Consider the following 25,979-nt stretch of genomic DNA (forward strand, 5'->3'; position numbering starts at 1 on the left):
AACTCCGACTTAAATCGAATGCTTTTTTGTTTGTGAGTTCGATATCAACATTCACAGTAAAGAATATTATTAAAAGGCTTATAATGATAAGAGCATATATATATAACCCCTGCTCTATTTGCTCGATGAAATAAATACTAGAACCGCACAACTGCTGCGGTCTCAACTGGGCATATCGATCGGTTTTATGTGAAACACCCTAAAGATCGCATGTTTGTAACACCTTGGCTCGAACAACATTTACATCTAAGATATGCCCACAAATCTCTTGAAGCTAATATACGCATACTAGCGCCCGTTTACGCCAAAATACAAGTCAATGTAATCTCGTGTTTCTTCAAAGATCGCACATAATCCAACTATTCAAAGCTGAAAAAAGGTTCTAAGAGCCCATGATTTATTATTAAGCAGTAAGCCAAGCCCAATACGCCCGTTAATGAGCTATGAAGCCCAACGTACCATTCACAGAATCTTTTTTCAGATAAGCCTGCGTACAAAGACGGTTTTGGGTTTGGTTGATGCCCAAGAAGCGTTGATGCGAGCATTCAAGCGGGTCTCATGGAAAAAGCGTGGCAGTCGGCTACTTGGCTCATGTGCACTACTAAAAAGTTTAAATAGTATTAGGTCATGCCCTTTCTGTGTATTTGCACCTTTTGACAATTTGCCAGGTGGAACGCTCTCATACAAGAAGCAGAGGGGTCGCGCTAAGTGGCTCCGACCTCGCCGCATAGCCACCTCCTCCTAAGAAAGAAAACTTGAGAAGGACTTTAAATGTAGAGAATTCTTGATGACACCTTCAGATAAACCGTAAAGCCATTCCTCTCATCAATAATAGCAGGCCTGCCCTAATAATAAGTCTTTTTCTCAACGTGAATGCCACGATGGGAAATCATTGGGATTATGACTCTCTTTCCAACCGCGAGCGAGCAAAAAAGATCTCTTGGATTGTGTTGGACCCGCTTGTTTCAACTGTTCAAACCATTGTCAAATCATAACCTTGTCTTCATTCCCAAAATATCAAAAATAAACTTCAATGGTTGACGAGCATTACATAGACTACTCCCAACTTTTGGCACAATTGCTAGATAAGGATGGCGAACTCAACGAGACTACAGTCTCATTCCTGTACCATTTGTTTCCTAGTGACTTCTTTGTGAGAGCTATGTCTCTCATCGATTCCAACAACATGTTTATCTATGTGTTTGAAAGGGATGAAACCAGTGCTGCTCTGACTACTAGCGTCGGCACAGAACCGGACGAAGTGGAAACAACAACTGAAACTCTCAGGACTTCCCCGTCACCACCAGTTGCAAGTGAGCAAGAACTGGGGAATGCGGTCCAATCGAGTGCCCTCATCAACACACTCTACGAGAAGCCACAATCTGTGCTACATAGGCTCATAGTTAAGCAAGAGGGTCCTCAAAGTCCGCCAGTGTGCGTTGACCTCCGCCACTGGTTCTGCTCTTGCGACGAATACAACACGCTATTTGAGGAAAGAATGCTCACAGACGAAGAACCATCACTGTACTCCAAGGCCACAACAGAACTACGTGCCGGCGCATCTATTACTGACTCTTTCGCGTCTATGCCACCGAAGGGTGCTTCCCGACGCTATTTCAGGCACGACATCATCATGTGTCCCCATCTATTAGCCTTTGCCATCCTGCTACAAACAACTCCCGAGTTGCTGACCTATTTTACGCATAAAGCAGCTACGGTTTACCTAATAACCATTCAAAACCTTGACGAGTGGTTAAAACTACACTTGAACGTCGTCATCTGAAGTGTGAGCAGGATCTCATCCACCTCAGCGGCTTTCACGTGACCGAACCTTAGTCAAATTGTCATTAAGTAACGAAAATTTTTTCCACGGATGAAGTAAAATGTGTGAATTCAGTAGTCGAAGATCGGCCATACGAAGGGCTATTCAAGACCTCCACAAGAGCCTTTGACGCATTGTCAGGCATTCGTAAATTACGTCGGTTCATAACATCTGTTTGAGCTTTTCTGAGTGAAAGTAAGTGAGCTTTTTTTGCTCTGCTAGACGAAATTAAACTGTGAAAATAGTGGGAGAATACGATTTGCCACAGATCGGAGTTTGCTTTGTAAGTTGAAATAACTTTTATCAACTACGATGTCAAGCGCAGCTTCCAAAGACGGTCAGGAAGGCTCGTATTCGATGTACCCGCCGACATCGCCTGCGGGCCCTCCAGCCAGCATGCAATATGGAATGGGCGTGTATGGCAACCCGAATACGTTCGCGCAGTACGGGTACGGTTACCCAATGCCGATGGATATGTACGCTGGGCAAGGTGCCCCATTCCTTGGTTACGGCATTAATCCAAACATGATGTATTACGGTGGCGGAAGCGTTCCTCCCCCTAGCGGCCAGAAAAAAAAGTACTACAACAAAGTTGAAAACAATGGTAAAACTGAAGCCGGCAACCATCACAACAACCATCACAATGGGGTCCACTTCTATGCCAATGGAAAATCTGGACCAACCTCGAACGGCACGGCGATCCCAGCTGCTTCACCATCAGGTGCCAGCAAAAGTGTCCCCATCACTATCAAAAACCAGTACAAGTTTGAATTAGGGAATGCCAACTCGGTCAGCACCACAGATCTCAAGCTCGAATACCCTTTTTTTGCAAACACCGATGAAAGTGAGTTCAGCAAAGCACAGGAAAAGAGAAGAGAATTGACATTGAGGGCCTTCGGTGAAATATATTGCGGCAATTTTGGCGAGAATAGCCAGACTCAAGACCCGGAGGTGGAAGCATCAGCCCTAGAATCCGTCGAAACTCCTGTGGAGACTCCTCAGGCTAGTTCCTCTGAAGAATTAAATGCAGCCGAGAAAACGGAAAAGTCGGAGCAATCAACCGAACAAGAGAAAAAAGAGACTGAAAGCAGGAAGTCTTCTGTCACTAGCCAAGCTGCTCCCACCAAGGTCATTAAATCTTGGTCAGCGGTTGCCTCTAGCGCGGTGCCAAAGGCATCGCCTTCATCAGCCTCGGACCAAAAGAAGGACAAAAAATACGTTCCACCAACCGTAAAAAGTCTGGAACCGCTGGGGGTTGTGGCTTTAAGGGTCTGTTTCGACCCCCAATATGTCAAGTACACAGCCGACCAATACAAGGGTGCTGGAATGGCGTTGCAGTCGGTGATTCCTCGAGGTATTGTAAATACCGGAAACATATGTTTCATGAGCTCCATCTTGCAAGTTCTGCTATTTTGTGAACCTTTCGTTAACCTCATGAACTTAATAAGTGTGAAGACATCTGCCAAGATGGGAAGCACTGGGTTTTTGCTTTTAGATGCCTGTCTGGAGCTCTACAGGAAATTTGACAAGCAGGCTTTCGAAAGAGAGAAAGCTTCCAGGAGCAGTAGTGGCGTTAATATTTCTAGCGCTTTAGCAGATGCTATTAAACCTGACGACTTTTACAAAACTTTGTCAAAGCTACCCAAATTCAAGGATCTTAGATGGGGTCATCAGGAAGACGCTGAAGAGTTTTTGACCCATCTTCTAGACCAGCTGCATGAGGAATTCGTAAACTCAATCGACTCGCTTTCAGACAGTGAGGTGATAAGCCTGATCAATAGCATCAATGATGAGGACACCAAAACAGTCTTCATCAGAAACCTCGCAAAATACAAGGATGCAAAGTTCATAAAAGATTCATCCAACGAAATCAAGAGCATGCTCGAGAAGTATGACGCTGACGTCGACGACGCTGACGACACTTCTGGAAACGGCTGGCAAGAAGTCAGCAGCACCAGCAAGAAGGGAAAGAAAACTAAGACGGCTGCCAAGAGGACGGTTGTAGTTGAACCATCTCCCATTTCCGTCATTTTCGGGGGCCAATTTCGGTCTGTGCTGGATGTTCCACAGAACAAAGAACCCCAGTCTATCACGCTGGATCCATTCCAAACTATTCAACTCGACATATCTGATCCGGACGTGAACGACTTGGACAGTGCCTTCCTGAAGTTCAGCGAGATGGAGCACCTTCCTTTCAAAACTTCGTCAGGCAACAACGTGGAAGCCAAGAAGCAGACGTTTATCGACAAGCTTCCGGAAGTATTCTTAATCCAACTCAAGAGATTTTCGTTTATCAATAACACAGACAAGAGCAAGATCGTCAACTATAACGCATATAGCGGTCATGTGGAGAAGATCCGCAAGAAGATACATTATGGCCATGAGTTGGCAATCCCCGATGCAACAATCTCCTCCGTACACTCTTCCTTTTACAAAGAAGCGGGAACTAACTACAAGCTGATAGGGGTCGTCTACCATCACGGCGTGAGCCCCAGTGGCGGTCATTACACTTGTGACGTCTACCAAGAAACCCTCAATAAGTGGTACAGGATAGACGATACCAACGTGCAGGAGATAGAGAAAGATGAGGTTTTGAAGGGCGGCGAGGAAGGAAACGACTCGAGGACAGCCTATATACTAATATACCAAAAACTGTAATATTGTGTAGTTGTGAGATTTAAGGAAAAAAATAAAATTATTAAGCAGCACCAACAAGTTTAAAAGCGCGGCCTTCGCTTGATGTTGTCCAAGGTCATAGCTTTGCATGAAACCAAAAATGTGAACAAAAAATTGATTTCGCCCAGGATCGAACTGGGGACGTTCTGCGTGTTAAGCAGATGCCATAACCGACTAGACCACGAAACCATTTGATGATAAGTTAGCCCAATGTTAATCTTAATACGTACAAAGCAATCGACTGTGTGTTAAGTAACATACTCTGCAACTTTAAATTTTTGTAATCTTGCATAGTGTAAGCCGGCTTAACGGTTGCAATACTTCGGCTCTTTGATATTACAAGCCGGTTATAATTTAGCCATATGGTACGGGGACGATGACCAAGAACACAGCACAAGTGTTAAAAGGGACGAAGAGGGCGCTATCCAACAACAATGTCAGCCACACAAGCGTTTGCGTATAGAGTTGCTCGGTCAAGAAAACCGAAAAAGATGATTAAATTATCGAATTTACGAACGAATTTGCTATTTTAAAGCATGAACTGAATAATCCAGCAAGTAGATTGAATAGTTACCTCTGCAGCTTAGATCAACAAAGCGGCAGCAGCGGCCAAACCAGCAACACCACCGACAGCGATCTTGTTAGCGCCAGCCTCAGACTGGACAGCAATGGAGTGGGAAGATGTGGCGGAGGTGGCGGCGTGAGTACCTTGCTCAGTAGAAATAGTGACTGAGGAAAGGGTAGCAGCAGAGGAGCTCACAGAAGGAGTGGCAGCAGTGGTACCCTTGGCGGAAGATGGGGTAACAGTGGTGCCCTCGACGGTAGTGCCTGGAGCAGTGGTGCCAGTGACGGTAGTACCTGGGACAGTGGTGCCCTCAACAGTGGTACCTGGGACAGTGGTGCCCTCAACAGTGGTACCTGGGACAGTGGTTTCCTGACCGGTGGTACCAGTGACAGTGGTGCCAGTAACGGTAGTGCCTGGGGCGGTAGTGCCGGTGACAGTGGTACCTGGGACGGTGGTGCCAGTGACGGTGGTTCCCTCGACAGTGGAGGTGGCCTCGGTCTTAGTAGTGGTCGAGGTTCTGGTCAAGGTGCATGGGCAGTCGGTGATGGTTAGAGTAGTTGGAGAGGTCACAGTGTAAGTCTCGCCGTTGGTAGAGAAGGTGGTTGGCTCTGGGCAGTAGGTGGTGAAGGCAGTGACGACTTCCTCCTCGGTCACAGTGATAGTTCTCGCGGTGGAGGTGGCGACAGGAGCCTCAGAGCTGGCCTTGGAGCTGGTAGTCTCGGTGGAGGTGGCAGCTGGAGCCTCAGAGCTAGACTTAGTGGTGGTTCTCGTTAGGGTGCATGGGCAGTTGGTGATCGTTAGAGTAGTGGCAGAGGTCACAGTGTAGGTCTCGCCGTTGGTAGAGAAGGTGGTTGGCTCTGGGCAGTAGGTGGTGAAAGCTGTGACGACTTCCTCCTCGGTCACGGTCACAGGCTCCTCCTTAGTGGCGGTCTTAGTGGTGGACTTTGGAATGGTGCATGGGCAGTTGGTGATTGTTAGAGTAGTGGCAGAGGTCACAGTGTAGGTCTCATCGTTGGTGATGATGGTGGTTGGCTCAGGGCAGTAGGTGGTGAACGCGGTGACAACCTCGTAGTCCGTGTAGGTGGTGGTCTCCCCAGCGTTGGAAGGCACCAAAGATGCGGTCGAGGACGAGCGCGCCGAGCTCAATGGAGTGGTGGTGTTGAGGAACTGCTGCGCCAGCGCGGCAGAGCCTAGCGACGAGATAAGAGCGACTGTAGAGAATTGCATAGCGATCGAAAGTAACCGGTGACTGGCTAAAGCGAGTGTCTTGTGCTACTGAACGGGAACTTCGACCGCTGCATCTCAAACCAGCCATCTTCCAAGCTTCTTATATACTATTCCCAGGTCCCTCCCATCAGATCAACCACGGCCGCGTATTTCAAACATTAATAGAAGCACAGCAGCGACTGTATGGTCGGCCTGCCTCAATCGTGCTGCCGTGGTTGCTTGCAGTGGCGTGCGCTGCGCGCCATTTCATTACGCGCCAGCATCAAAAATGGTGCTTTAACCATTTGGAGTAAGTACTTGGACTTGGTGCAGCTAAAGCGTGTTATTTGGCATGCTGAATTCTGTATGATCTTGCATGTCCCTGCAGGAGAGGAATGAAGACTCGCAGGTCGTTGAGAGTATGCAGAGCCTGCAGACGCGCATAGAAGCACATGGAAGCGCATAGGAACGCGCAGGCAGCCGCAGGAACCTAGCAGGCTCTCCGTACGAGGAGAGAAACTTGAGGCGAAGGCCAAGTGAGGTGAGGGCTTATTATTAGACGAGGCGCCCAGTCACGTGGACACGGCGCTTTTTCTATAAACAGTAAAACTCTTGTGGATGTCGCGTTGAGGGGTGCAGCGCCTGCGGGGCGCAGAATGGTAGAGGGGGGCTTGAACCTAGGTCGCGGAGCCGGGTGCGCTGCGCACACTGCAGCTGTAAAATGCGCGATGAAAGCCGAAGGCACGCGGCACGTGAGAGCGTTGTTGGCACGGCAACGGCAGCTCGGTGCCTTTATGGGCGTGTCGCGCCGGGGTTAAAGCCGTACAGATGATCTGCGCATGTGACCAACTAACCCTCACTGTCGTAAAGCACGTCCGCGCTGGCGCGGGGGTCGGTGTTTCGCGCGCGCAGCTCTTGGAACCTCGGCGTGAGTGGTAGAGCTTGTGACGCGCGGCAGCGGTCTTCGGATGGGCCCTGCCACGCCGCGGGCTTCGCCCGCTTGCGTGGCGGCTCCGTGCCAGGTGACAGCTGCGGCGGCGACATATTACTGGAAAACGACGAGAGGATCACGTGGTCCGCCGCCCCCTCTTGGTCGTTTTGTTCGCGCTCTCGCCCGCGCTCGCGCGCGAGGGCACTGCCATCCTGCAGTTCCACGCGCGCCAGCGCCGCCGCGGAACGCGCAGGGTCGTATACCAACGCGACCTCCATGCGTCGCGGGACGCGTCGAAACGGAGTGCGCCAATCCCAGTCCCACATCAAAGCGACGCGGCGCCGCACGAAAACCTCCCACAGGTGGTCGTGCGGGCCTATGCCTAGGTTCGCAACCAGCGCGCTCCGCAGCACCTGTACGGGCCGCCGCTTCAGCGCGCGCATCAGAAACCGAGAGTCGTCCGCGAAAGTCACATGCTCCTGCGGCACGTGATGCACTCCACCCATATACGAGGTGTTCATCGCGTCGCTCACGAGCACTATCGTGGCGTTATACGCGTGCGCGTATTTGGTGATCAGCGTGAAAAGGGTAATCAGGCTCTTGACTTTGATCGCGTGCGCAGAGTCCGCGCGCGGCAGCGGCATTGCTGCGCGTGCGTGGATATAGTCTGTGAGCACCTGCGAGAAGCCCTGCAGAACGACAAGCTCGTAGCGCTCTCGCAGATTCTGAAAGAAAAAAACGTACTGCGCGAATGATGTCAGGCGCGTTCGATGCAGTCCGCGGGACGGTGATTCGGAGCTGGCGCGCTCATCGCCCTCGGCATCGCTGGCCCGGGATTGTGCGTCGGCCTCGGCAGGTCGCGCGGACTGCGACGGCGAAGCCAGGGTCTCCAATGGTGTGTGAACGTGAGCGTCGACCCACAAGCACGTGCCGTCACGTGCCATCTCGCTCTGAACGAGGGATTGTGCGATGCGTGTCTTGCTCGTGCCCGGGGGCCCAAACAGCTCGTAGATGCACCGAGAGTGCCAACCGCCTAGCGCGTCGTCGAGTGCAGCGACACCGCTTCGCAGTGGCGGCGGGCTATCGTCGATAAGCTGCGAGAGCGAGATGCCGATGGCCATCGGTTTGTTCGCGACTTTATCGGCCTGGAGTAGAACACAGATGGCGAACAAGACAAGTGAAAAAACGGACCTCACGCAGCACGCGGAGCACAGAACGAAGCGCAAACACTAGCGATATCAACACATACTACACCGCGCGCCGCCGGGGCCCGCGCCTACTTAAAAATGCTGCATACTATGTTACAAGGGCGAGGTGCGCGCAGCGTGCACGCCTCCTCGAGTGACGGTCATGATGCACGGGATATGGGCTGTTTCCGTCACATGTCGTACACGTGATAAGAACGTGTGCACGACTACAGAAAGTAGTCCATCTGCGGCTTCTTCGTGGGGATGATAGCGTTGCCGACATCGTCCTGCGCCTGAACGGCTTCGAAGATCATGTACTCGCGGCTCAGCCCATCTTCAATCCGTAGTACGGCCGCCACGTTCCCGCACCGGTAACAGTAGTTGGGCGCCGACCACACCGTCACGAGTCCACCTCCGAACATTTCTTTATAACCCTCCATCACGAGCTGGTGCGCGCGCGCGATCAGCTCAAGCCCGTTACAGTGTAAAAACTGATCCACCTCGTTGCGCCCAAACAAAAATCCGGCACCGCGCGGAGACAAACTCCATGTGCTAACCTCGTCAGGGTCGCTCCACAATAGATCGCACATTGCGCCCTCATGTGGGACTTCTTGCTTCCGCTCGATCGCGCGGATCTGGTTCACAGTTGTCACATTCGGCGATAGACCGCCGTGCACGCAAAACACCTGTCCGTCCACAACCGCTCCAAGTGAAAGATAGTCAAACACCTCGCAGCAGTAGCGCCATACGTTGCTGTTCCCGTACTTGCGGACGATCTCGTCATAGAATCCGTACACTTTCGTTATCTGCCGCGTCTCATGGTTGCCTCGTATCATTGTAATCCGATCTGGGTATCGCAGCTTGTAGCACAAAAGCAGTAGGAAGCTTTCAAGGGAGTAGAACCCGCGGTCCACGAAGTCTCCGAGAAAGACATATTTGTTGTTTTCAACGCCGCCGCTTTTGTCGAACAGCGTCAGCAGGTCGTGAAGCTGTCCGTGAATGTCGCCGCAAATTGTCACCGGCGTATCCACCCGTGTCACATTCGCCTCGCTCATCAACAGCTCCTGCGAACGCAGGCACAACGTATACACAGTCTCCTCCGAAACCTGCTTTCCCTGCCTGAGCAGGGCGATTGTTTCGTCCACCTTCATCTGCTTGGTTTGCCTCTCGAGCTAGAAACCCCTGGGTAAAAGACGATCTTCCAATATGGAGGAGTGCACCTATATTTATCAGACTGGGGTCAAGCGCTTGCCCTGAATTGTTATTGCTCCTTCTAGGTCCTGAGTCCTGCTCCAATAGTCGCCAGAGAGCCTTATTCTTCTGTCATCAACGCGTTTCTAGCTCATCGCACGCGAAACCGAAGAAATTTTTCTCATTAGTGTCAAGAAACTCATTTTTTCGGGGCCGTTTCTTTTGACTTTGAGATTTCAAGTATCAACACCTTCGGGAGTCAGCAAGATCTGCCACAACGTACCGCCGCCGACGCTCGCCAGAACTCAACAATGGGCGGTTTAAAGCTGCTACGTGCCGCAAACCCTAAACTCTTCTCAGATCCGGAATGCGACAAATACCCGACAAGCTACGACGAACTATCAGTCTTTTTAAAACGCGAGCAGGTATATAGCGGCGCGGAGCTTGCCACAGAGCTTGACTACTTAGACTCAGTGCTTTATGGTGATAGGGAGCGTGGTATTGATCTGGACAGGAAGCTGCGAGTTGAGTACGCCATGTTCAAAGCCACGACAATGCAAAATGAAAGGGCCGGGCCCGGTCCCTCGCTGGACGAATTAGTGGTGTTGAATGAGCAAATCCAGAACGCGCACAAACAAAGGACGTCTGAGATCACCCAAAAGCAAAATGCGTTTTATGCGGCACTAATGGCGCTACTGCAGTCTGTGTCGCTGGACCAGGCAGCCCTGCAATCCATTTTGACCGCAGCAGAGGGTGGTCGCGACTGCGACGACCTGGAGAAGAGCAGCTCCGGTATGAGTCGCAGTATTCAGCCGTCTCCGTTAGACGAAGTTACTTCTTATTTAATATCTGGTGCACTGCAACATGGAGTTGAATTGAAGCCAAGTACTCTAGAGCCTGAATCCCCACGCGACGACATAACCTTTTTCAAAGAATGCATAGACTCCCTCTTGCGTAACGTTGGTCTCACGCAACCGCCGGCTGAAAACCAGGATAGAGATAACGACCGCAAAGATGAGACCGGAGATAGCGATGTCGCTGTGGCATTGAAAGACCTGCAGCTCGCACACAGTTTCCTCACCAAAAAGTTCGAAGGCGATAGAAATGAGTATTTGCACAGTATAGACAAGCTGACGCGTACCAACAAGGAATTATCTCACGAGCTTCTCACGTACCACTCGGAGCTGACAACCGTGAAGGAGAACTGTGACGCATTAACTAAGGAACGGGAAGAGCTGAAGTCACAGTTAGAGTACCACACGTCGTTAAATACACCCACTCTAGTCGCTTCGTCGCCGGTATCGAACGCGAGTGCTAGTTCCGCCGCAAGCGGGAGCAAGTCGTACTCAATAGGCGTTATGCGGAGTGAATTCAAGAAAGTCCTAACAGACACCCAAAACAGATATGAAAAGGAGCTCCAGGAGGAGCGCGAATTACGGAAGCAACTGGAGCAAGAACTATCCTCCTTTAGGACGCGGAGGTCGGGGCACAATCTATAGACATGTCCTATCTGTAATATAACATTTATTCTTTTAAACCCGTTTTTTCACGCTATACATTACAACCGTGTATTTATACGCTGTTCGAAATCTCCTAAAGCTTCCTGAACTCGCTCAACACAGGATAAATGGCCTCGAACGCCTGGTAAATCTCTTCTCTCTGCTTGGCACCTGTGAGCACAATTTTTCCCGAAACGAAAATCAGCAACACAATTTTTGGCTTAACCATTCTGTAAATCAACCCCGGAAACAACTCAGGTTCGTAAGACGAGAAAGTTCCGTGCGAGAACGCCAGGCCCTCAAGTCTAATAGGAAATTTGACATCACACGATCCCACAATATTCTGGATTTTGAAGTCCGTGAACTTGGCACTGAACCCAATTTTTTGTATAATTCTGGCGTACTTACGACTCGCTAGTTTCGAGTCGTCCTCCGACTTGGCACCGATCACGACCATCTTGCCTGACGCGAAGATCAGAGCTGTAGTTTTGGGTTCTCTGATACGCATAATTACAGCTGCGAAACGCTTGGGGTTATACTCCGCATTTCTCGCGTGCAGCGCCACGGTTTTAAGATCAAGCCGGCAGTCCAAATTGACGGTGGCCACTATATTTTGAAGCGTAGGCACAATCCCAGAGGTTGTCGCGTTTTGTGAATCCTCATCCTCTGTCTTTGAGAGCCCCGCGTTTGGCCCCTTCTCTTGTGTCTCCCAGACTGATCGCGTGCTGGGATCAAATACGATCTTGTTGGCCTCTTGGAAGTCCTTGAGACGGCTCTCCTCTGACATTAATGATAACCTGGAGCACTCCTTCTAAAACAGTTGAGATACTGAGATGGCTAAGTTTATAATGGTGTTACAATTTTAGTTTATATACAGTAACTCTATACGTGTTTATTACAAATATTAGGTTCGCATATAAGATTAATATTGAAGGCTAGCCGCTTTGCCCGAAGGACCAGGTTATTGATCAGTTCAGGCCAGACATCCCGAAATTAGTCAACCATCCAAAGAACTTGAATAGCCCAGGCTTTCCTTGGAGACGCAAAAGCTTGCTTTGGCAGTTTTTCACGATATAGGAGCGACGTGGCGAATAAAAGAGAAGGCCGCTAAGATGAATGAGAAGCTGAGCGCAAGCGAGTTTTATAGGCTCAGTCATGAGTACTCAGAGCATGCTCATCAATTGCTTAGGGATGTAAGTACCGAGCAGCAGATGCAGCAGTACCAGACCCTAATATACCACGCGATTCATGCGTTGATCTGCACCAAGGAGCAGTTTCAACTCAGCGCTGAGCAAGATGTTACAGTCACATTAGAGCTCTGCAATCTATTGGTTCAAGAAACAGTTGAGTTCGACCTTGCAGAAACATATTTGTCTAGTGTGAAAGAGCGGCTTCATGCTACTGACCTTCTACACGAAAAGATGCTAGTCGAAGAAGCGCTCGTTCGAGTAGCTAAGATGCGAGGATCATCCCAGCACCTTAAAGACTCACTGCGTAATGTCAATGCAACCTTAAGCGACCTTGATGGCTCGAACTCGGCGTGGCACCTTTACTTCTCTTTTCTTAGAATTGAGCTGATATCAATGATTTCACCATCGGATCAGCGGATACTTCGATTGTTTGAAGAGCTGATACAAAGCAGCAGAGACGCCCCACCTTTTCATTTATTCATCATGTGTTCTTATCTTGGCTACTGTCTTGATCAACACTTAAGCGTGCCAATGCATTATCTTCAGGAGCTTGCAACGCTATCTGACTCTGAAGCACCACCACCGCTCAAGCTGTGGAAGCATTTGATAGAGCTTTTGGTTCTTATGCAAATCGACTCAAATATTACAGGGAAGCTTTCTGAGTTTAAGGAGTTTGTTACTATTCACAAAAAGGTCTTGACTAGCCCGAGTTTCAATTTGAGGCTTGACAACAAGGTCGAAATCACTTTGAATAGCTTGGTTTTTCGTTACAAAGATTTTAAGAATATTATACTGTTATTCCAAAGCATTAGCTATCTGACCAACTGTTATGACAAGAAAGCCAATTTCTCCACCAGGTTTCTCCCGAAAGTTAAGAAGGCTGCAACAGAGCTACTCGATTCCGCTGAAGACGCAAATATCCTGGCGATAAACAACATGCGTTCTTTCTACAAACGGATGCTAGACCTATGTCACTACTATACCTGCTTCGAAGGTCTGATCCTAGAAGGCGTTTGCGAAGAAGTAACGGATGAAACCGAATACGCAGCCTTGATAAACGCCATGAAACTCCAGCTGGCCAAAAATTCTGAAGGAGCCCTACAAGCATATTCCAAAATAATAGATTCCAAATTTTCAACTGAATTCAGGCTAATAGGAATGTTAAATTGTTTCGTTATCAAAGTTGCTACAATGAGCAAACATGGAGGTACCGTAGCCTTCGATGACTACCAAAAGGTTAATGAAATCTGGGCGTCCATCACACATCTTGTTGACTCGCACGAATTCCGCATGAACCAAACTTGGCAGTGCACTTTGGTTGTGATTTGGATAGCGACTCACTTTCACCCATTTACTAACGCCCAGTTGTCTCGAGAGAATGATGCGGACTATCTTGAAAAACTCAAATGGTTTCACTCGGCCAACAGCTATTGCAAGGTTGCAAGCAGTTCATCGCATGGAAGCGTCAACAACGAGGAAAAACCTAAAGCACCTGCGCTCAAAAAAGCTTTGTTACTGCTTTTTCTTCTGAACTACATTGCTGGTGCTACTGTGGTTCACGACTTGGGAGAAAAGTGTCAGATTTCCAACGCTTGCTTTTACCTCGGACAGCAACAACAAATGCCACTTATGAGATACCTTGCAGGTCTGTCGCATTTACTGAATTGCGGCCTTGCTATGAAAAGCAAGGATGTTGCCATAACGAGATCTAAGTTGAAGGAACTGGTTGAAAACTTGTTAAAGTCTGGTTTTGAGCTGGCTCAATAATCATAATCGATCGTTTCATACACCGTAGCTGCTGCAAAAAATGCTATGAATAATACTCTGCACATAAGGCTAATTACTTTACCCCTCTGTTCCTAGTCAGGTACATAGCATATGCTTTTATGTGTCTTAAACATCTCTGTCGTATCAAGCGTTATCCTTCAAGGATGCGCTCCGTTTCATGTTATAAGCTGCACCGGCCTGCTCGGATTTCACACTGCTTTCGCTGTCTTTAACGTGGCCACGGTCATCTAATTCGACAGTACCAGGACTTTGGAACAAGGAAACGTCGCCAACGAGCAAACCTAGGGTATCCAGCACCTGCTGGGGGTCAGTCAAATGTGCCTTTGCAACGGTCTTTTTGGATGCAGATCCGACCGTTACAGGATAGATACCGTAGTGACCAGCTTCGTTCTTATCGTCGGGGAATTTCTTGTCCCAGACACTCTCGATATCATTTAGCTGGTTGAACATATCTTCGTCCGTAAAGTCATCACCTAGACAGAGGACGAAGTCAGGAAGCTGGGACTTGGGCACGGTATCGTCCTGTTTGAACTCATCTTCGTTCAATTGCTTTTCACCGTAAGGATGCCAAACTAATCTTTTCACGATTTCACCCTTGTTCACGAATTTAGGACGAACTTCGAGGTTAGCTTTGCCCTCCATGACTTCCAATCCGAGGTCCTTAGAGAATTTCTCCAATGAGGCCTTCAGCTTTCCAGCCAAGAACTCACCCTGCTCTGGGTCAGCACGTCTGTAATGCCACGTGACAGCGACCTTCTTCTTTTCAATGAAGGAACCTGGTGTTTGAACAGTAATTTGTTCCATGGCTTCATTTACTTTCTCTTGCCATGTCATGTCATACTTGGTTGTCAAGTTGACCCACTCTTCGGATGAAACGTCCTTCATGAAGCAACCGTGTTCAGCACTCAAACCTAATTGCGGCATGCGAGAGCCTAGCCATTTTGACAGAAACTGTTGATCTCTTCCGGAAATAATCCATATGAGATTATGTGGGTCCGCTGCCAGTTTGGAGAGAATTCTGAACAACCTCGCGCTTGGAATAGCCGCGGCAGGATCTTGCACAATTGGCGTCAAGGTGCCATCATAGTCGAACAAAAACAGGCGACGTTTGGCAGCGCGATATGCCTGCAACAGAAGAGGCCTGTTAAGAGCGGGTGTGATTTTGTTATCTTGGGACTCATGCTTGGCGATCTCCACCATTCTCTGCAAGAAGCTGTTGTTCCAGTCTTGGATGGTTGGAACCTTCGACCAAAGCTTCATCTCCAGAGATACTCTTTCTTGTGCAGTCAAGCACAGCGCCTTCTTAATGGTTCTAGCCACGGCGACGGCGTCCCATGGATTAACGATAAGAGCATCCTTCAAAACCGTGCTAGTTCCAGAGAACTCGCTGAGGACCAAGGGGTTGGCGTAGCATCCATCTATAGAAGACCTGCTTTTAACCGTCACGTACTCGAGGGCGGTAGTATTCATGCCGTCTCTGGCGCTTGTGATAAGACACAAGTCAGCAGCTCTCAGTAGAGAGTGGTATGCATCCTCTGGAATCCGGACATGGTAGTGATGAACTGGAGAAGAGTTCAGGGTACCATACTGTGCGTTGATAGAGTTCACAAGATCGTTGACTTGCTGCTCCAGTTTCAAGCCCTGGTCTGTGGCAGTGGGCCTGCTCACTTGGATCAAAACGACCTTGTCTCTGTACTCCGGGTACATAGCCAAAAAGGCCTCAAATGCCTGCAGTTTCTGAACAACGCCTCTCACAGTATCCAGTCTGTCTCTGCCGAAAATGATTTTCTTGTTCGCGTATGCTTCTTTAATGACCTTGACCTTTTCGTCGATGTCCTCGGTAAAGGCCTTGCGCAAGATCTCCTCCGTGTTGACGCCGATAGGGAGAGAGTCAACGACAACATCACCGCCGTAAACGCTGATCACCCATTCGTCGCGGCCCTTGCCCTTGGACTTCTTCTTGGTGGAGGTGGAGTCTAAAAGTCTTTTACAGGCAGAGACAAAATGGCGGGAAAAGCCGTCGTTTTGGAAGCACACACGGTTGCTACCTAGAATACCGTCCAGCAGTTGCTTACGTTTGGACAAGCACCGGAAGTATTCGCTACTGGGCCAAGGGGTATGATGGAAGTAGGCGATAATGGCGTCGCCGAAGCGCATGCGCAGCAGCTGGGGCAGCAGCATGAGGTAGTAATCGTGAACCCAGATTATGTCACCAGGCTGGTAGATCTGGGCTACCTTCAAAGCGTAAGCCTCGTTGAACTTGACATAGTCGTACCACCAGGTGTTTTCTTTCTGCCCGTCTGAGGGGGGGTTGAGGATGTAGTGCAGCGCGGGCCAAACGATTTTGTCCGAATACTCACGCCAACGCAGCTGGTCCCTGCGCAGCAGCCAGACTGGGTGGACCGTCATCTTGTTATTGGAGTCCTCCTTGTCCTGCAGCTTCTCCGCGATCACCCGCTTCTGCTCCTGCGACAGGTAGAGTGGATCCTCGTTGGACTCTTGCGAATTGTAGCGCGCATTGTCGTTGGCGGCCTGGGTGCCGCGCTGGTTGGGAGGCGCGACGTACGCGAACTTGTTGCCGGGGTCGATCTCGCCGGTCCAGCCCACCACATGCTCCTCCCAGTCGGGCGAGTCCCGGAGCAGATACAGCGACGAGTATAGCGCGCTGTTGCCAGAGATCGGAGTCAGCTTCCACTCGTCGCCGGGGTCCTGATTCTCGCCGGGCGTGTAGAGGTCGTTCCTGCTGACCTTGTAAGGGAGCTGTGGCACACAATTGATGATGCGGCCGGAGACGGGCTTTTCCGCAGTGCCAGGTTTGTCAGAGCTCATGTTCGAGGAATTGAGTCTGTTTCGAGGGGTCGTTGTTGCGTCGAGATCGTGTTTGTTTGAGATCGCGCGATTTAAGCCCTTTTAAACCTCTGTTGGAAGAGAAACGTCGAAAGAGGGGGCCGCTTGCTAACGGGCAAAAAAATTGCTGGCGGGTGCGGGCCTGGACGCGGCCTACTCACGTGTTATGTCATGTGTGCACTGCACGTGACAGGGCAGCGTACCGTCACGTGCAGGTTATGCCGTTCACCACACCTCGAACACTCGGCTGGTCAGCAGGTACAGTTTGGCAAGGATGTCCTGCGACGGCTGTTGCGACGGCAGCTGCGGCGGCTCAAGGATCGCAGGCTTGCAGCCCGCGTGGCCCTGGTTGAGCTGTGAGATGCATTGCAGGTTCGCGTGGACGCGCTTCAGGTACTGCGATACGATGTTCTGCTGTTGCTCGGGCGAGAAATGCGCTGTGTTGTAGCTGAGCTGGTTCACGCGTGCGAGAAGCACGCTGTTGATGTGCAAGAGCAGCTGGACCTTGTACTGCGCGTGGCGGGGCTCTTGCGGATCCATGGGGGGCGGCGGTTCGCTGGTGTGTATGACCGTTAGCGGCGGTTGGTGAGAAGACGTGGGCCAGGACAAAAGTTGTGGGAGCGGGACCGTGCGGGGCGAGGGCGTCACGTAATAGTCATCGCAGACGAAGCAGGCACGTGACAGCCACCACATACGCAGTATCACGTGCGAGTAAGGTTACCCTCAGTAATTACAGACCACGTGTACTAGATGTCACATGACTGATGTCACATGACACTATCACAACCCACACACCGAGGATCCCGCCGACGTTTCTGCACGTGACGTAACCGCTCTGTCACGTGAGTATATACCCCAGACTAGTCGTAGAAAGTGCGCGCGGAACGGAAGCGCTACCGCCCCCAGAAAATGCCGCAGCGCTCACCTCGCTCTGTCGCCGAAGCTGCAGCTTTCGCCAGCGACAAAAAGAAAAGGTACCTTACCAAGTCCGTGTGGCATGAGGGGCCCTGCCGCGAAGCGCTTGAAAAGATATGTAGTTGATTTATGTCCATTTATACTCTCGAGAAGATACTAGGATAGACAAGTCTCAACAAGAGGTGTCGTAGCGTTTTCCTCGTGAGTCAGCAACAGAAGGTAGGACGCTACTAAAGGCCTTGTCCATCTATACCCCGTTTTGCAGCACCTGCACATAATGCCGGCGGTTCTGGTGTCCTACTCGTCGTTCAAATCGCTAGCGTCGCTGCCTTGGCAGTTCGTGGTGCGCGTGTACCGCGGCGGGCTCAACCGACGCAACATACCCACGCTTGCGTTCAACTTCGCACTCAACTTCTTCCCCGTGTTTCTGTGGCTGACGATATTCAAGAACGCGGGCGTGATCCCCACGCGGCTGCGCCCTCGGATCCATAGCCAGCTGGCGTTCCTGGCGGACGTGTTCATGTTCGGGGACTCCGCGGGTGAGCTCGTGTCACAGTACGGCGCAGACGCGCGGTTCGCGGCGGCGATGACGTGGCTGACGTCCACGGTGTTCGCGCTCGCGGTGCTCGTGGCCGCACCTGTCTCGGTGTGGTACTACCTATACTACAAGCGGAGGCTCAATTACAACGTGATCGACCCCTACGCGGCGCTTTTCCACCGCAACCAGCCATTCTCGCCCACGGCGCCGCGCGCCATCCTGCCGTTCCTCTTCCTCATCTACACTTTCGTCGGGCTCAACACGGTGCACCTGCTGACCTCGCAGAACGAGGACAACTTCACGAAAAACAAGGACTTGCTGGCTTGGACCTCGTACGTGCTGCTGCACCTGCTCGCCCCTATCTTTACCGCGGTGTACCTATATGTGTTCCACCCTCCAGGCACGCTGAAGGCCTTCTCCCTGGCGATGGGGCTGCAGAACATTTGCGGCGTGTTTTCGCATCTGCTGGTGCCCATGGCGCCGCCCTGGTTCGTTCACATGTACGGGATCAAGGACACAGAACACGTCTCGTATGAGCAGGAGGGCTTCGCCGCCGGGCTCACCAGGGTCGACTCGCATCTGGGCACGCACCTGAACTCTAAGGGTTTCCACAAGTCTCCGATCGTGTTCGGCGCTGTGCCTTCGCTGCACTCTGCCATAGCCGTGCAGTGCTTTCTGTTTCTGATCACCCGCGCCACCAGCACCAAGGCCAACTTCGGCAGCGCGAGCCAAGGCCAGAACCGCGACTGTGTGCAGCTGCAGGAGCCGCCCACCATCGCCGCGTCACAGCTGTCGGCTCCCAAGGAACCAGAGTCTTTCGAGCTCGACTCCGTCACCGACGTCTCCCTGACGCCGTCTGGCGGCTCTGTCACGCCTCCGCCCAACATGGTTTACGCCACGCCGATCCCGGAGGCCGCCCTGAACTCGAGGTGGCTGCGGATCTTCCACATCGCGTTTTTGCCACGCTTCTTGGGCACCACGTTCCCACTCCTGCAATGGTGGAGCACCATGTACCTCGACCACCACTTTCGCTTCGATCTCTTCGTGGGCATGTGTTACGCGGTCACCAGCTTTTTGATCGTGAACCACTACTACCTGCAGCCCCGCGTGCTGAAGAGGTGGTGCAATCTCCGTATGGGTGTCGAACCCGACATTCGGAAGGAGGCCAAAACTATGGGCATGCGTGTTTTTGAAAACACCAACGTCGAGTGGTTCTTCGACCCCTTTGCATAATACTAAGTACGCTTCCTGGACCTTTTATAAATTATATGCTAGCGCAGCGACCCTCGTTGTTTCTATGCCGTGCTGTGATGTTAAAATCTATATTGTTACAACCACTACAAAATTCGTTCAGAGGCGCTTACCGCCAGGCACGAGCATTGAGATGTTGTTGCCGCTCAGGAGCATCTTTCCCGCGTGCCTTTTGATCTCCTGGTCGTGGTCGTACTCGATCACGTCTTCGAGAACCACGTTTACGAAGTCATCGTAGCCCACTAGGGTTCCCGCGAACTCGCGATGGGACGTGAGCATCACCCAGACGGGCTGACCCACAGTCTTGTCTATGATCTCCAGCGGCAGTACTTCAGCGATAGACATGCTTGCGGTGTTGAGTTGGAGAGTTGTTTAGTGAATTCTTGCGCACTGGGTTATAGTACAGGTCCTGATGGTGGATAATTTTTGAATAATCGTAGATAGCGACCGATCAAACCGCGCCCGCGCGTCCTAAGGAGCTGAGGGTCTCGTGGGGCGGCAGGGCTTGTAGATTGGATTTATAGGGCTCGAGCATGTACACGAGGCTACTACGCAGCGCGCAATTCAGCACTATCGTTGGGACAGTGTGGTCTGGTCAGTGGGAGACGTACAAGATGATATCATTCGGGCAAGGGTAAGTTTAGGCCGGCAGAGGCATAGGGTGGATCGCAGGCGGATTGCGAGACGGTGAGTCAGGGAGATGTGAGGAGCCACCACTGCGCGTGAAGCATCCAGGCTGCACCGCCCGTCTGTCGCACACTAACCAGCGACTTTCCTGAAACAAGTGCTCACGTGACCAAGACCCTGAACTGTGTGCCATCTGCGCCAGCGCCCGCACAGAGGCCTGCGCCCACGCCAATGCTCGCGCCAGCTCCCATGCGCCAGCATACGCGTCCGCGCGCGTGTCCACGAGTACGCCCGCGCTCCTCCCTGCTTTCAGCACCCTTGTCACTAGTAACTAGAGGCGGCCTTGACCCGGCCAATTTCACAACTCTTGTGATAGAAAAATTGACAGCGCCCTGGTTGTCTCAACAGGCTACACCTCAGCTTTGCAGAGTCCTTCTTCAAAGACACACCACCCAACAAGGCTTCAATTATGAGCTCTACACTGCCATTGCACATGTACATCCGCCCCCTGATGGTCGAGGACACTCAGGACGTCTGCGACCTGGAGAGTAGGGGCTTTCCTCCAGAGGAGCGCGCGTCGCCCGAGACCGCGGAGTTCCGCCTGACGGCGTGCCCCGAGCTGTGCTCCGGGCTGTTCATCAGAGACGTGGAGGGGTCCGAGGTCAAGGGCGAGAAGCTCATCGGCCACATCCTGGGCACCAAGATCCCCTGCTCCGCGGATGGCACGCAAAACGCGCTTATTACCCTGGAGAGCATGGGCAAGGTGCACGACGAGTCGTCCACGACCGTGGGCATCCACTCCGTGGTCATCGCGCCCGAGCACCAGAAGAAGAACTTGGCCACGCTGCTGCTGACGGACTACATCCAGAAGCTCAGCAACCAGGAGGTGGGGCAGAGAATCGCGATCATCGCCCATGAGCCACTGGTGCCTTTCTACGAGCGCATCGGCTTCCAGCTGCTGGGCGAGAACAAGACGGTGAAGGCGGACCCGGCCTTCAGCAAGTCCAAGTGGTGCGACATGGTGCGCGAGCTGGTGAAGGAGGAGTACGAGAACTGAGCTGCGCTCGGCGCCCTTGCGCAGCGCGCGGCGGCGCCGCCGCGCGCTGCTGCTCCCGTGGTGGCGGTCACGTGACGCTCGGCCCTGCCCGCGTCCCGTCCGCGCCTTGACCTGCCGCTACTGTCTCTGCCAGCGCTAGACCCTCGCGCCTGGCTAGGGTGCTTCGCCGCGAGCGCCTGCGGCCTTGCCCTTGCTTTGACCTCACCCGTACGTAACTACCCACGTACGAAACTACCTGCGTCCGAAACGATATACGTACAAAACGACCCAGATACCAGTCACCTGCTACGAACTTTTCGCATTCTACCGTGCGAGACGACAAGCTCTTCACAACCACAACCGTACCCCGCCCGCCCCTTGCACTTGCTACGATCTCCCCGGTTACGCATGCGGTTGCGCGCCACAAGCAAGTCGCGGCCCGCCGCCAAGCGAATTACAGCAGGCGCAATTGTGCACATGATTGCTTAGCAGTCCGTGACGGAGGCGTAAATGCGCCGCGCGCCCCGGGGCAAAGGGCGGGGCTGGCAGCGGTATATAAGTAGGCGGCAGGAACCCTTAAAGGAGACTTCTGGTGGGGAAGAGAGCACGGAAAACGATCCAGCGACACTACACACACACTTACAGAAATGCTACAACAAACTACCAGAGGAACAAGAATGCTCGCGGGCGTGGCGGTCCGCGCCGCCACGCCTCGTGCGTCGCAGCGGTTTTTGTCGCGCAGCTGTGCGCTCCAAATGCCCGCGGGGAAGAGCGACATGACGCAGAAAGACATGGATGCGAACAAGAAGAAGCTGGACGAGCTTGAGAAGAAGTCGCACAACGGCGGCGCCTACAAGAGACCCTCTACGGACGAGCTGAAGAAGAAGGGCGAGGACGCGCAGGTCGAACAGCACAGGCCGGACGACGGCGTGTACTAAGCGTGCTGCGCCGCAGCGCGGCCGCTAGCACTGCATAGTTATTTATATACAGGCGCCTCGCGCGCCCCAGTACGTATCTGAAAATTTGAGTTGGACGGAAGAGGAGCCTTAGAGCGCGGCCTGGTCGCAGGCCCAGAACGCCCGCTACCAGGCGCAGTACCAACCGCTGTGGCACGTGCCGCCTCGGGGTCTGTCTTTTGTGGCGCGGTGGTGTTCCGCGTTGCTCTGCCGAAGCCGGGGCCGACGCTCGGCGGCTATTCCTGAGGCCGACGCGGCTCCGGCGAGACGGAAGGATCTCCACGGGAGAAGCCAGCCGTGGACCAGAATACCGCGGCAAGTCCGAAACCATTGTACGTCATTTGGAAGGGCGCAGGCTTCTGTTCCGCAGGAGACGCGTGTTTGTGGTCTTTGTCATGTTCGTGGAAGGCGCTCGTAGAAGACGTAGGAAGAAGGTTTGGGCGGGATCGTCTTAGAGGTGCCAGAGAACGCAGAGGACGGCTTGGTGTGAGTGGAAGGTCCGGTGTCCCTAGGAGAGAGCCCAGAGAGGTGTTAATAGAAGCTCAGAGATGCGCTAGTAGAGGCTCCGAGAGGTGTTGGCAGAACCTCAGAGGTGTGTTCGTAGAAACCTAAACATTTCTAGGAAAACGCTGAAAAATGCCGTAGGAAGCTCAGAGGCAGTTAGTAGAAAGCCAGAGATCTCTTGGGTTGGGCTTAGAAACACGCTAGCGAAGAGCTGAGACGTCTCTAGGAGAGAGCACTAGAATGTACAGGGCCAGGCTCAATAATGTCTAAATTCATGCTCGGAAACATGCAAGGACCAGGCCCGGATCCCCTCAGCACCAAGCTCGGGCCTCTGAAGCGCCATCCGCGTCGCGCTGCACCCTGGGGTCACGTGCAGACTCCCAAGACCCAGCACTTCTCCCAGCGCGCGAGCCGCGTCCCGACGGCGTCGCGCCCGGAATTGGTGCAATTGGTGCATCGTGGATCCTGTGCCCCCTCTCCCGCTCGCTCGCGCCCGCTCGCTCGCGTTTCTTCCCTCTCTCATACTCCCATCTTTATAGACGAAAACACAGATCATATATATGGCTGACGCCTTTAAAATCGTCTATGTGTGCAGCTCATATGTAATCAGTGTCGATCCCGGCAAAGAGACGGCAGAATGCCCCACAGCGAGGAGACCAGGATGTTCTGCAAGTCGCTCACACAGCTCTCGCGCATAGCAGACCAGTTCGTCAAGCAGGACGGCGAAAACCTCGACATGGAAACGCTCCTTCAGGAGTGTATCGACACCCTAGTCAACTACCAGGACGAGTGCAAGAAGGTGCGCAAGCTCGGTCCGGGCCCCGACACGCGGGACCCGGCCGTCTTCGAGGCCTACGAGTCCGCGTACGTCTACTACAAGATCGTCTCGCAGATCGTGCTCAACAAAATCCCAGATCTGCCCCAGTTCGTGCAGGCCAAGGACTCCGCGAAAAGCCAGAAGGAGCGCGGTCTCCTCGAGGTCTACAACATGCTGCTCAAGACCCTGCTCACGGACGAGAAGATAGGGGAGCTGCGCAAGTTCCTCAAGGACCACTCGCGGCCCGAGCCCCGGCAACACAAAAAGGGTGCCGGCGACGTTTCAAAAACCTGGGCGAACGGTCAAGCCATATCGCCCTCGGAGCTACAGTCTCTGCTTGGAGCCCAAAACGCCCTCCTGATAGACCTTAGGCCTCGCATAAAATTCGTGGAGTCCCACATCAAAACCGATAAAATAATGTGCATAGAACCTATCTCTTTCAAGGACAGCTACTCAGACACCGAGATAACCCGGAGGTCGCTCATAACCTCGCCCAACGAGGAGGTCCAGCTGTTCCAAGAAAGAGACAAGTTCGACTACATCGTAATATACACCGACGAACACGACAGAACTCAGTTCTGCAAGCAGAAACAAGCAAGCCTTGTGGACCTCTTGGTGAACCGATCCTTTGAAAAGCCGCTCCAGCGCACAATCATACTGACACTGCAAGGTGGCTTCGAAAACTGGTGCCGCAACCGCGGCCCCTGCGACAAATCGGAATCCTCAGAAGAAACGAACTTCGCAAGCGAATATGGCGTCCCGCCTCTCATTCCTAAAATACTCCCCGCGCTGCGGCCCATCCCTCCCTCGGCACAGGATCCGCTGAGCGTGAAAGGGGGTATGACCCTCAACACAAGCCTGACCCACGACAAACCGCTCAATACACAGCCTTTCCCTGAACAACAGCAGCCCAGGCTCAAGCGAACTTCGAGCTTCAAAGACAAGTTCTCAAGCTTGACCCCATCCCGCTCTCGCGCTGGCAGTCCGTCTTTGCAGTCCCCGACTATATTACATACGGACTCTACCACGTACCCGGATGCTCCCCAGCTTGCCCCCTCCTCCGTTCAACTTAATGCGTTGTCTCAACTGCAGCCTATCCACTCAAGAGCTGTGACTCCACAGTCGAAGAGCTTGTCGCCGCCCCGCTACAACGTAAATGGCAGTGGCCAGTTGACTAGCGATCTGATGGGCCACTCCCCTTCTCCGCCAAAGCCCGTTATCTTTCCAGTTAGTTCCCAATCTTCGGTCGCTAATTATCAGAATGGAAGCAAGCCCCTTACAAGGCGCAACACCAATTTCACCGTTGGACTTACAAACCTGGGCAATTCGTGCTATATGAACTGCATCATACAGTGTTTACTTGGAACCCATGAGCTTACGCAGATCTTTTTGGATGATTCTTACAAAAACCATGTTAATCTTAACAGCAAATTGGGCTCTAAGGGAGTGCTTGCAAAGTATTTTTCGCAGTTGATTCACACAATGCAGCAGCAGGCTGCGTCAGCGTCAACCAAACAGAATTCAGGCGATAAGACCGCTGTTCAGCCACTTCATTTTAAAGTCGCATGCGGCTCCATCAACTCTCTTTTTAGAAGTTCTTCTCAGCAGGACTGTCAAGAATTTTGCCAATTTTTACTGGACGGATTGCATGAAGACCTTAACCAGTGCGGCGGGAACCCCGCGTTGAAGGAGCTTTCAGAAGAAGCAGAGGGAATACGTGAGAAGCTCTGTATGAGGATAGCAAGCTCTATTGAGTGGGAGAGATATCTAACTACCGACTTCAGTGTGATTGTTGATTTATTTCAAGGACAGTACGCTTCGCAGCTTACGTGTAAAGTTTGCGGCCGGACCTCGACGACCTATCAGCCCTTCTCAGTCCTCTCAGTTCCAGTTCCCAGTGGTTCCAAGTGTGATATTATAGATTGCTTCAAGGAATTCACTAAAGTGGAAACTCTGGAAAAGGACGAGCAATGGTCTTGTCCCCGGTGCAAGTGTAAGCAGCCATCCACCAAGAAAATTACAATAACAAGGTTACCTCGCAACCTTGTAATTCATCTAAAAAGGTTTGATAACCTGCTTCACAAAAACAACATTTTTGTATCGTACCCTCACACGTTAGACCTTACGCCATTTTGGGCTAATGACTTTGATGGAAGATTACCACCAGGTGTGGCTGAACTCCCAACCAGAGGCCAGGTACCTCCATTTAACTACAACTTGTATGCGGTGGCTTGTCACTTTGGTACGCTTTATGGGGGACATTATACTTCGTACGTTGACAAGGGTGACAAAGCTGGGTGGTGTTACTTCGACGACACAAGCTGGAGGAAGGCCAAAAGTCAAGGTGAATGCATCACCCTCAGTGCGTATGTGTTGTTTTATCACCGTAAATACAATGTTTCTTAAGCACATAGCATATTATTCGCATACATA

General features: G+C 51.9%; 15 protein-coding genes and 1 non-coding gene across 16 annotated transcripts; 8 read left to right on the forward strand and 8 right to left on the reverse strand.

The window, feature by feature from the left end:
• Nucleotides 1–1,033: 1,033 nt before the first annotated feature.
• On the forward strand, nucleotides 1,034–1,783 carry SHU2 (Shu2p; the record flags this gene model as incomplete). The annotated part of the gene is made up of 1 exon (XM_002556153.1): nucleotides 1,034–1,783. The coding sequence occupies one exon, from the start codon at nucleotides 1,034–1,036 to the stop codon at nucleotides 1,781–1,783; it is 750 nt and encodes a 249-aa protein (XP_002556199.1).
• A 351-nt stretch (nucleotides 1,784–2,134) lies between these two features.
• On the forward strand, nucleotides 2,135–4,480 carry UBP3 (mRNA-binding ubiquitin-specific protease UBP3; the record flags this gene model as incomplete). The annotated part of the gene is made up of 1 exon (XM_002556154.1): nucleotides 2,135–4,480. One exon carries the CDS (start codon nucleotides 2,135–2,137, stop codon nucleotides 4,478–4,480), a length of 2,346 nt encoding a protein of 781 aa, XP_002556200.1.
• A 133-nt stretch (nucleotides 4,481–4,613) lies between these two features.
• KLTH0H07392r lies at nucleotides 4,614–4,687 on the reverse strand. The gene has a single exon. It is a non-coding gene; the product is annotated as a tRNA-Val (tRNA).
• A 394-nt stretch (nucleotides 4,688–5,081) lies between these two features.
• Nucleotides 5,082–6,290, reverse strand: KLTH0H07414g (KLTH0H07414p; the record flags this gene model as incomplete). Its single annotated transcript, XM_002556155.1, has 1 exon — nucleotides 5,082–6,290. The coding sequence occupies one exon, from the start codon at nucleotides 6,288–6,290 to the stop codon at nucleotides 5,082–5,084; it is 1,209 nt and encodes a 402-aa protein (XP_002556201.1).
• An 828-nt stretch (nucleotides 6,291–7,118) lies between these two features.
• Nucleotides 7,119–8,321, reverse strand: RAD55 (putative DNA-dependent ATPase RAD55; the record flags this gene model as incomplete). Its single annotated transcript, XM_002556156.1, has 1 exon — nucleotides 7,119–8,321. The coding sequence occupies one exon, from the start codon at nucleotides 8,319–8,321 to the stop codon at nucleotides 7,119–7,121; it is 1,203 nt and encodes a 400-aa protein (XP_002556202.1).
• Nucleotides 8,322–8,614: 293 nt separating this feature from the next.
• PPH3 (phosphoprotein phosphatase PP4 catalytic subunit PPH3) lies at nucleotides 8,615–9,538 on the reverse strand (the record flags this gene model as incomplete). Its single annotated transcript, XM_002556157.1, has 1 exon — nucleotides 8,615–9,538. The coding sequence occupies one exon, from the start codon at nucleotides 9,536–9,538 to the stop codon at nucleotides 8,615–8,617; it is 924 nt and encodes a 307-aa protein (XP_002556203.1).
• Nucleotides 9,539–9,889: 351 nt separating this feature from the next.
• Nucleotides 9,890–11,077, forward strand: PEA2 (Pea2p; the record flags this gene model as incomplete). The annotated part of the gene is made up of 1 exon (XM_002556158.1): nucleotides 9,890–11,077. One exon carries the CDS (start codon nucleotides 9,890–9,892, stop codon nucleotides 11,075–11,077), a length of 1,188 nt encoding a protein of 395 aa, XP_002556204.1.
• Nucleotides 11,078–11,171: 94 nt separating this feature from the next.
• On the reverse strand, nucleotides 11,172–11,864 carry SPT15 (TATA-binding protein; the record flags this gene model as incomplete). The annotated part of the gene is made up of 1 exon (XM_002556159.1): nucleotides 11,172–11,864. One exon carries the CDS (start codon nucleotides 11,862–11,864, stop codon nucleotides 11,172–11,174), a length of 693 nt encoding a protein of 230 aa, XP_002556205.1.
• A 325-nt stretch (nucleotides 11,865–12,189) lies between these two features.
• Nucleotides 12,190–14,034, forward strand: SCC4 (cohesin-loading factor complex subunit SCC4; the record flags this gene model as incomplete). The annotated part of the gene is made up of 1 exon (XM_002556160.1): nucleotides 12,190–14,034. One exon carries the CDS (start codon nucleotides 12,190–12,192, stop codon nucleotides 14,032–14,034), a length of 1,845 nt encoding a protein of 614 aa, XP_002556206.1.
• Nucleotides 14,035–14,178: 144 nt separating this feature from the next.
• On the reverse strand, nucleotides 14,179–16,884 carry TPS2 (trehalose-phosphatase TPS2; the record flags this gene model as incomplete). Its single annotated transcript, XM_002556161.1, has 1 exon — nucleotides 14,179–16,884. The coding sequence occupies one exon, from the start codon at nucleotides 16,882–16,884 to the stop codon at nucleotides 14,179–14,181; it is 2,706 nt and encodes a 901-aa protein (XP_002556207.1).
• A 243-nt stretch (nucleotides 16,885–17,127) lies between these two features.
• SNF11 (Snf11p) lies at nucleotides 17,128–17,595 on the reverse strand (the record flags this gene model as incomplete). The annotated part of the gene is made up of 1 exon (XM_002556162.1): nucleotides 17,128–17,595. One exon carries the CDS (start codon nucleotides 17,593–17,595, stop codon nucleotides 17,128–17,130), a length of 468 nt encoding a protein of 155 aa, XP_002556208.1.
• A 499-nt stretch (nucleotides 17,596–18,094) lies between these two features.
• On the forward strand, nucleotides 18,095–19,588 carry IPT1 (inositolphosphotransferase; the record flags this gene model as incomplete). Its single annotated transcript, XM_002556163.1, has 1 exon — nucleotides 18,095–19,588. One exon carries the CDS (start codon nucleotides 18,095–18,097, stop codon nucleotides 19,586–19,588), a length of 1,494 nt encoding a protein of 497 aa, XP_002556209.1.
• Nucleotides 19,589–19,705: 117 nt separating this feature from the next.
• LSM5 (RNA-binding protein LSM5) lies at nucleotides 19,706–19,951 on the reverse strand (the record flags this gene model as incomplete). Its single annotated transcript, XM_002556164.1, has 1 exon — nucleotides 19,706–19,951. One exon carries the CDS (start codon nucleotides 19,949–19,951, stop codon nucleotides 19,706–19,708), a length of 246 nt encoding a protein of 81 aa, XP_002556210.1.
• A 751-nt stretch (nucleotides 19,952–20,702) lies between these two features.
• Nucleotides 20,703–21,290, forward strand: PAA1 (polyamine acetyltransferase; the record flags this gene model as incomplete). Its single annotated transcript, XM_002556165.1, has 1 exon — nucleotides 20,703–21,290. One exon carries the CDS (start codon nucleotides 20,703–20,705, stop codon nucleotides 21,288–21,290), a length of 588 nt encoding a protein of 195 aa, XP_002556211.1.
• A 626-nt stretch (nucleotides 21,291–21,916) lies between these two features.
• On the forward strand, nucleotides 21,917–22,207 carry FMP16 (Fmp16p; the record flags this gene model as incomplete). The annotated part of the gene is made up of 1 exon (XM_002556166.1): nucleotides 21,917–22,207. One exon carries the CDS (start codon nucleotides 21,917–21,919, stop codon nucleotides 22,205–22,207), a length of 291 nt encoding a protein of 96 aa, XP_002556212.1.
• A 1,159-nt stretch (nucleotides 22,208–23,366) lies between these two features.
• DOA4 (ubiquitin-specific protease DOA4) lies at nucleotides 23,367–25,952 on the forward strand (the record flags this gene model as incomplete). The annotated part of the gene is made up of 1 exon (XM_002556167.1): nucleotides 23,367–25,952. The coding sequence occupies one exon, from the start codon at nucleotides 23,367–23,369 to the stop codon at nucleotides 25,950–25,952; it is 2,586 nt and encodes an 861-aa protein (XP_002556213.1).
• Between the last annotated feature and the right edge of the window lie 27 nt (nucleotides 25,953–25,979).

The sequence above is a fragment of the Lachancea thermotolerans genome (genome assembly GCF_000142805.1).
Source record: "Lachancea thermotolerans CBS 6340 chromosome H complete sequence".
NCBI classification, from domain to species: Eukaryota; Fungi; Ascomycota; class Saccharomycetes; order Saccharomycetales; family Saccharomycetaceae; genus Lachancea; species Lachancea thermotolerans.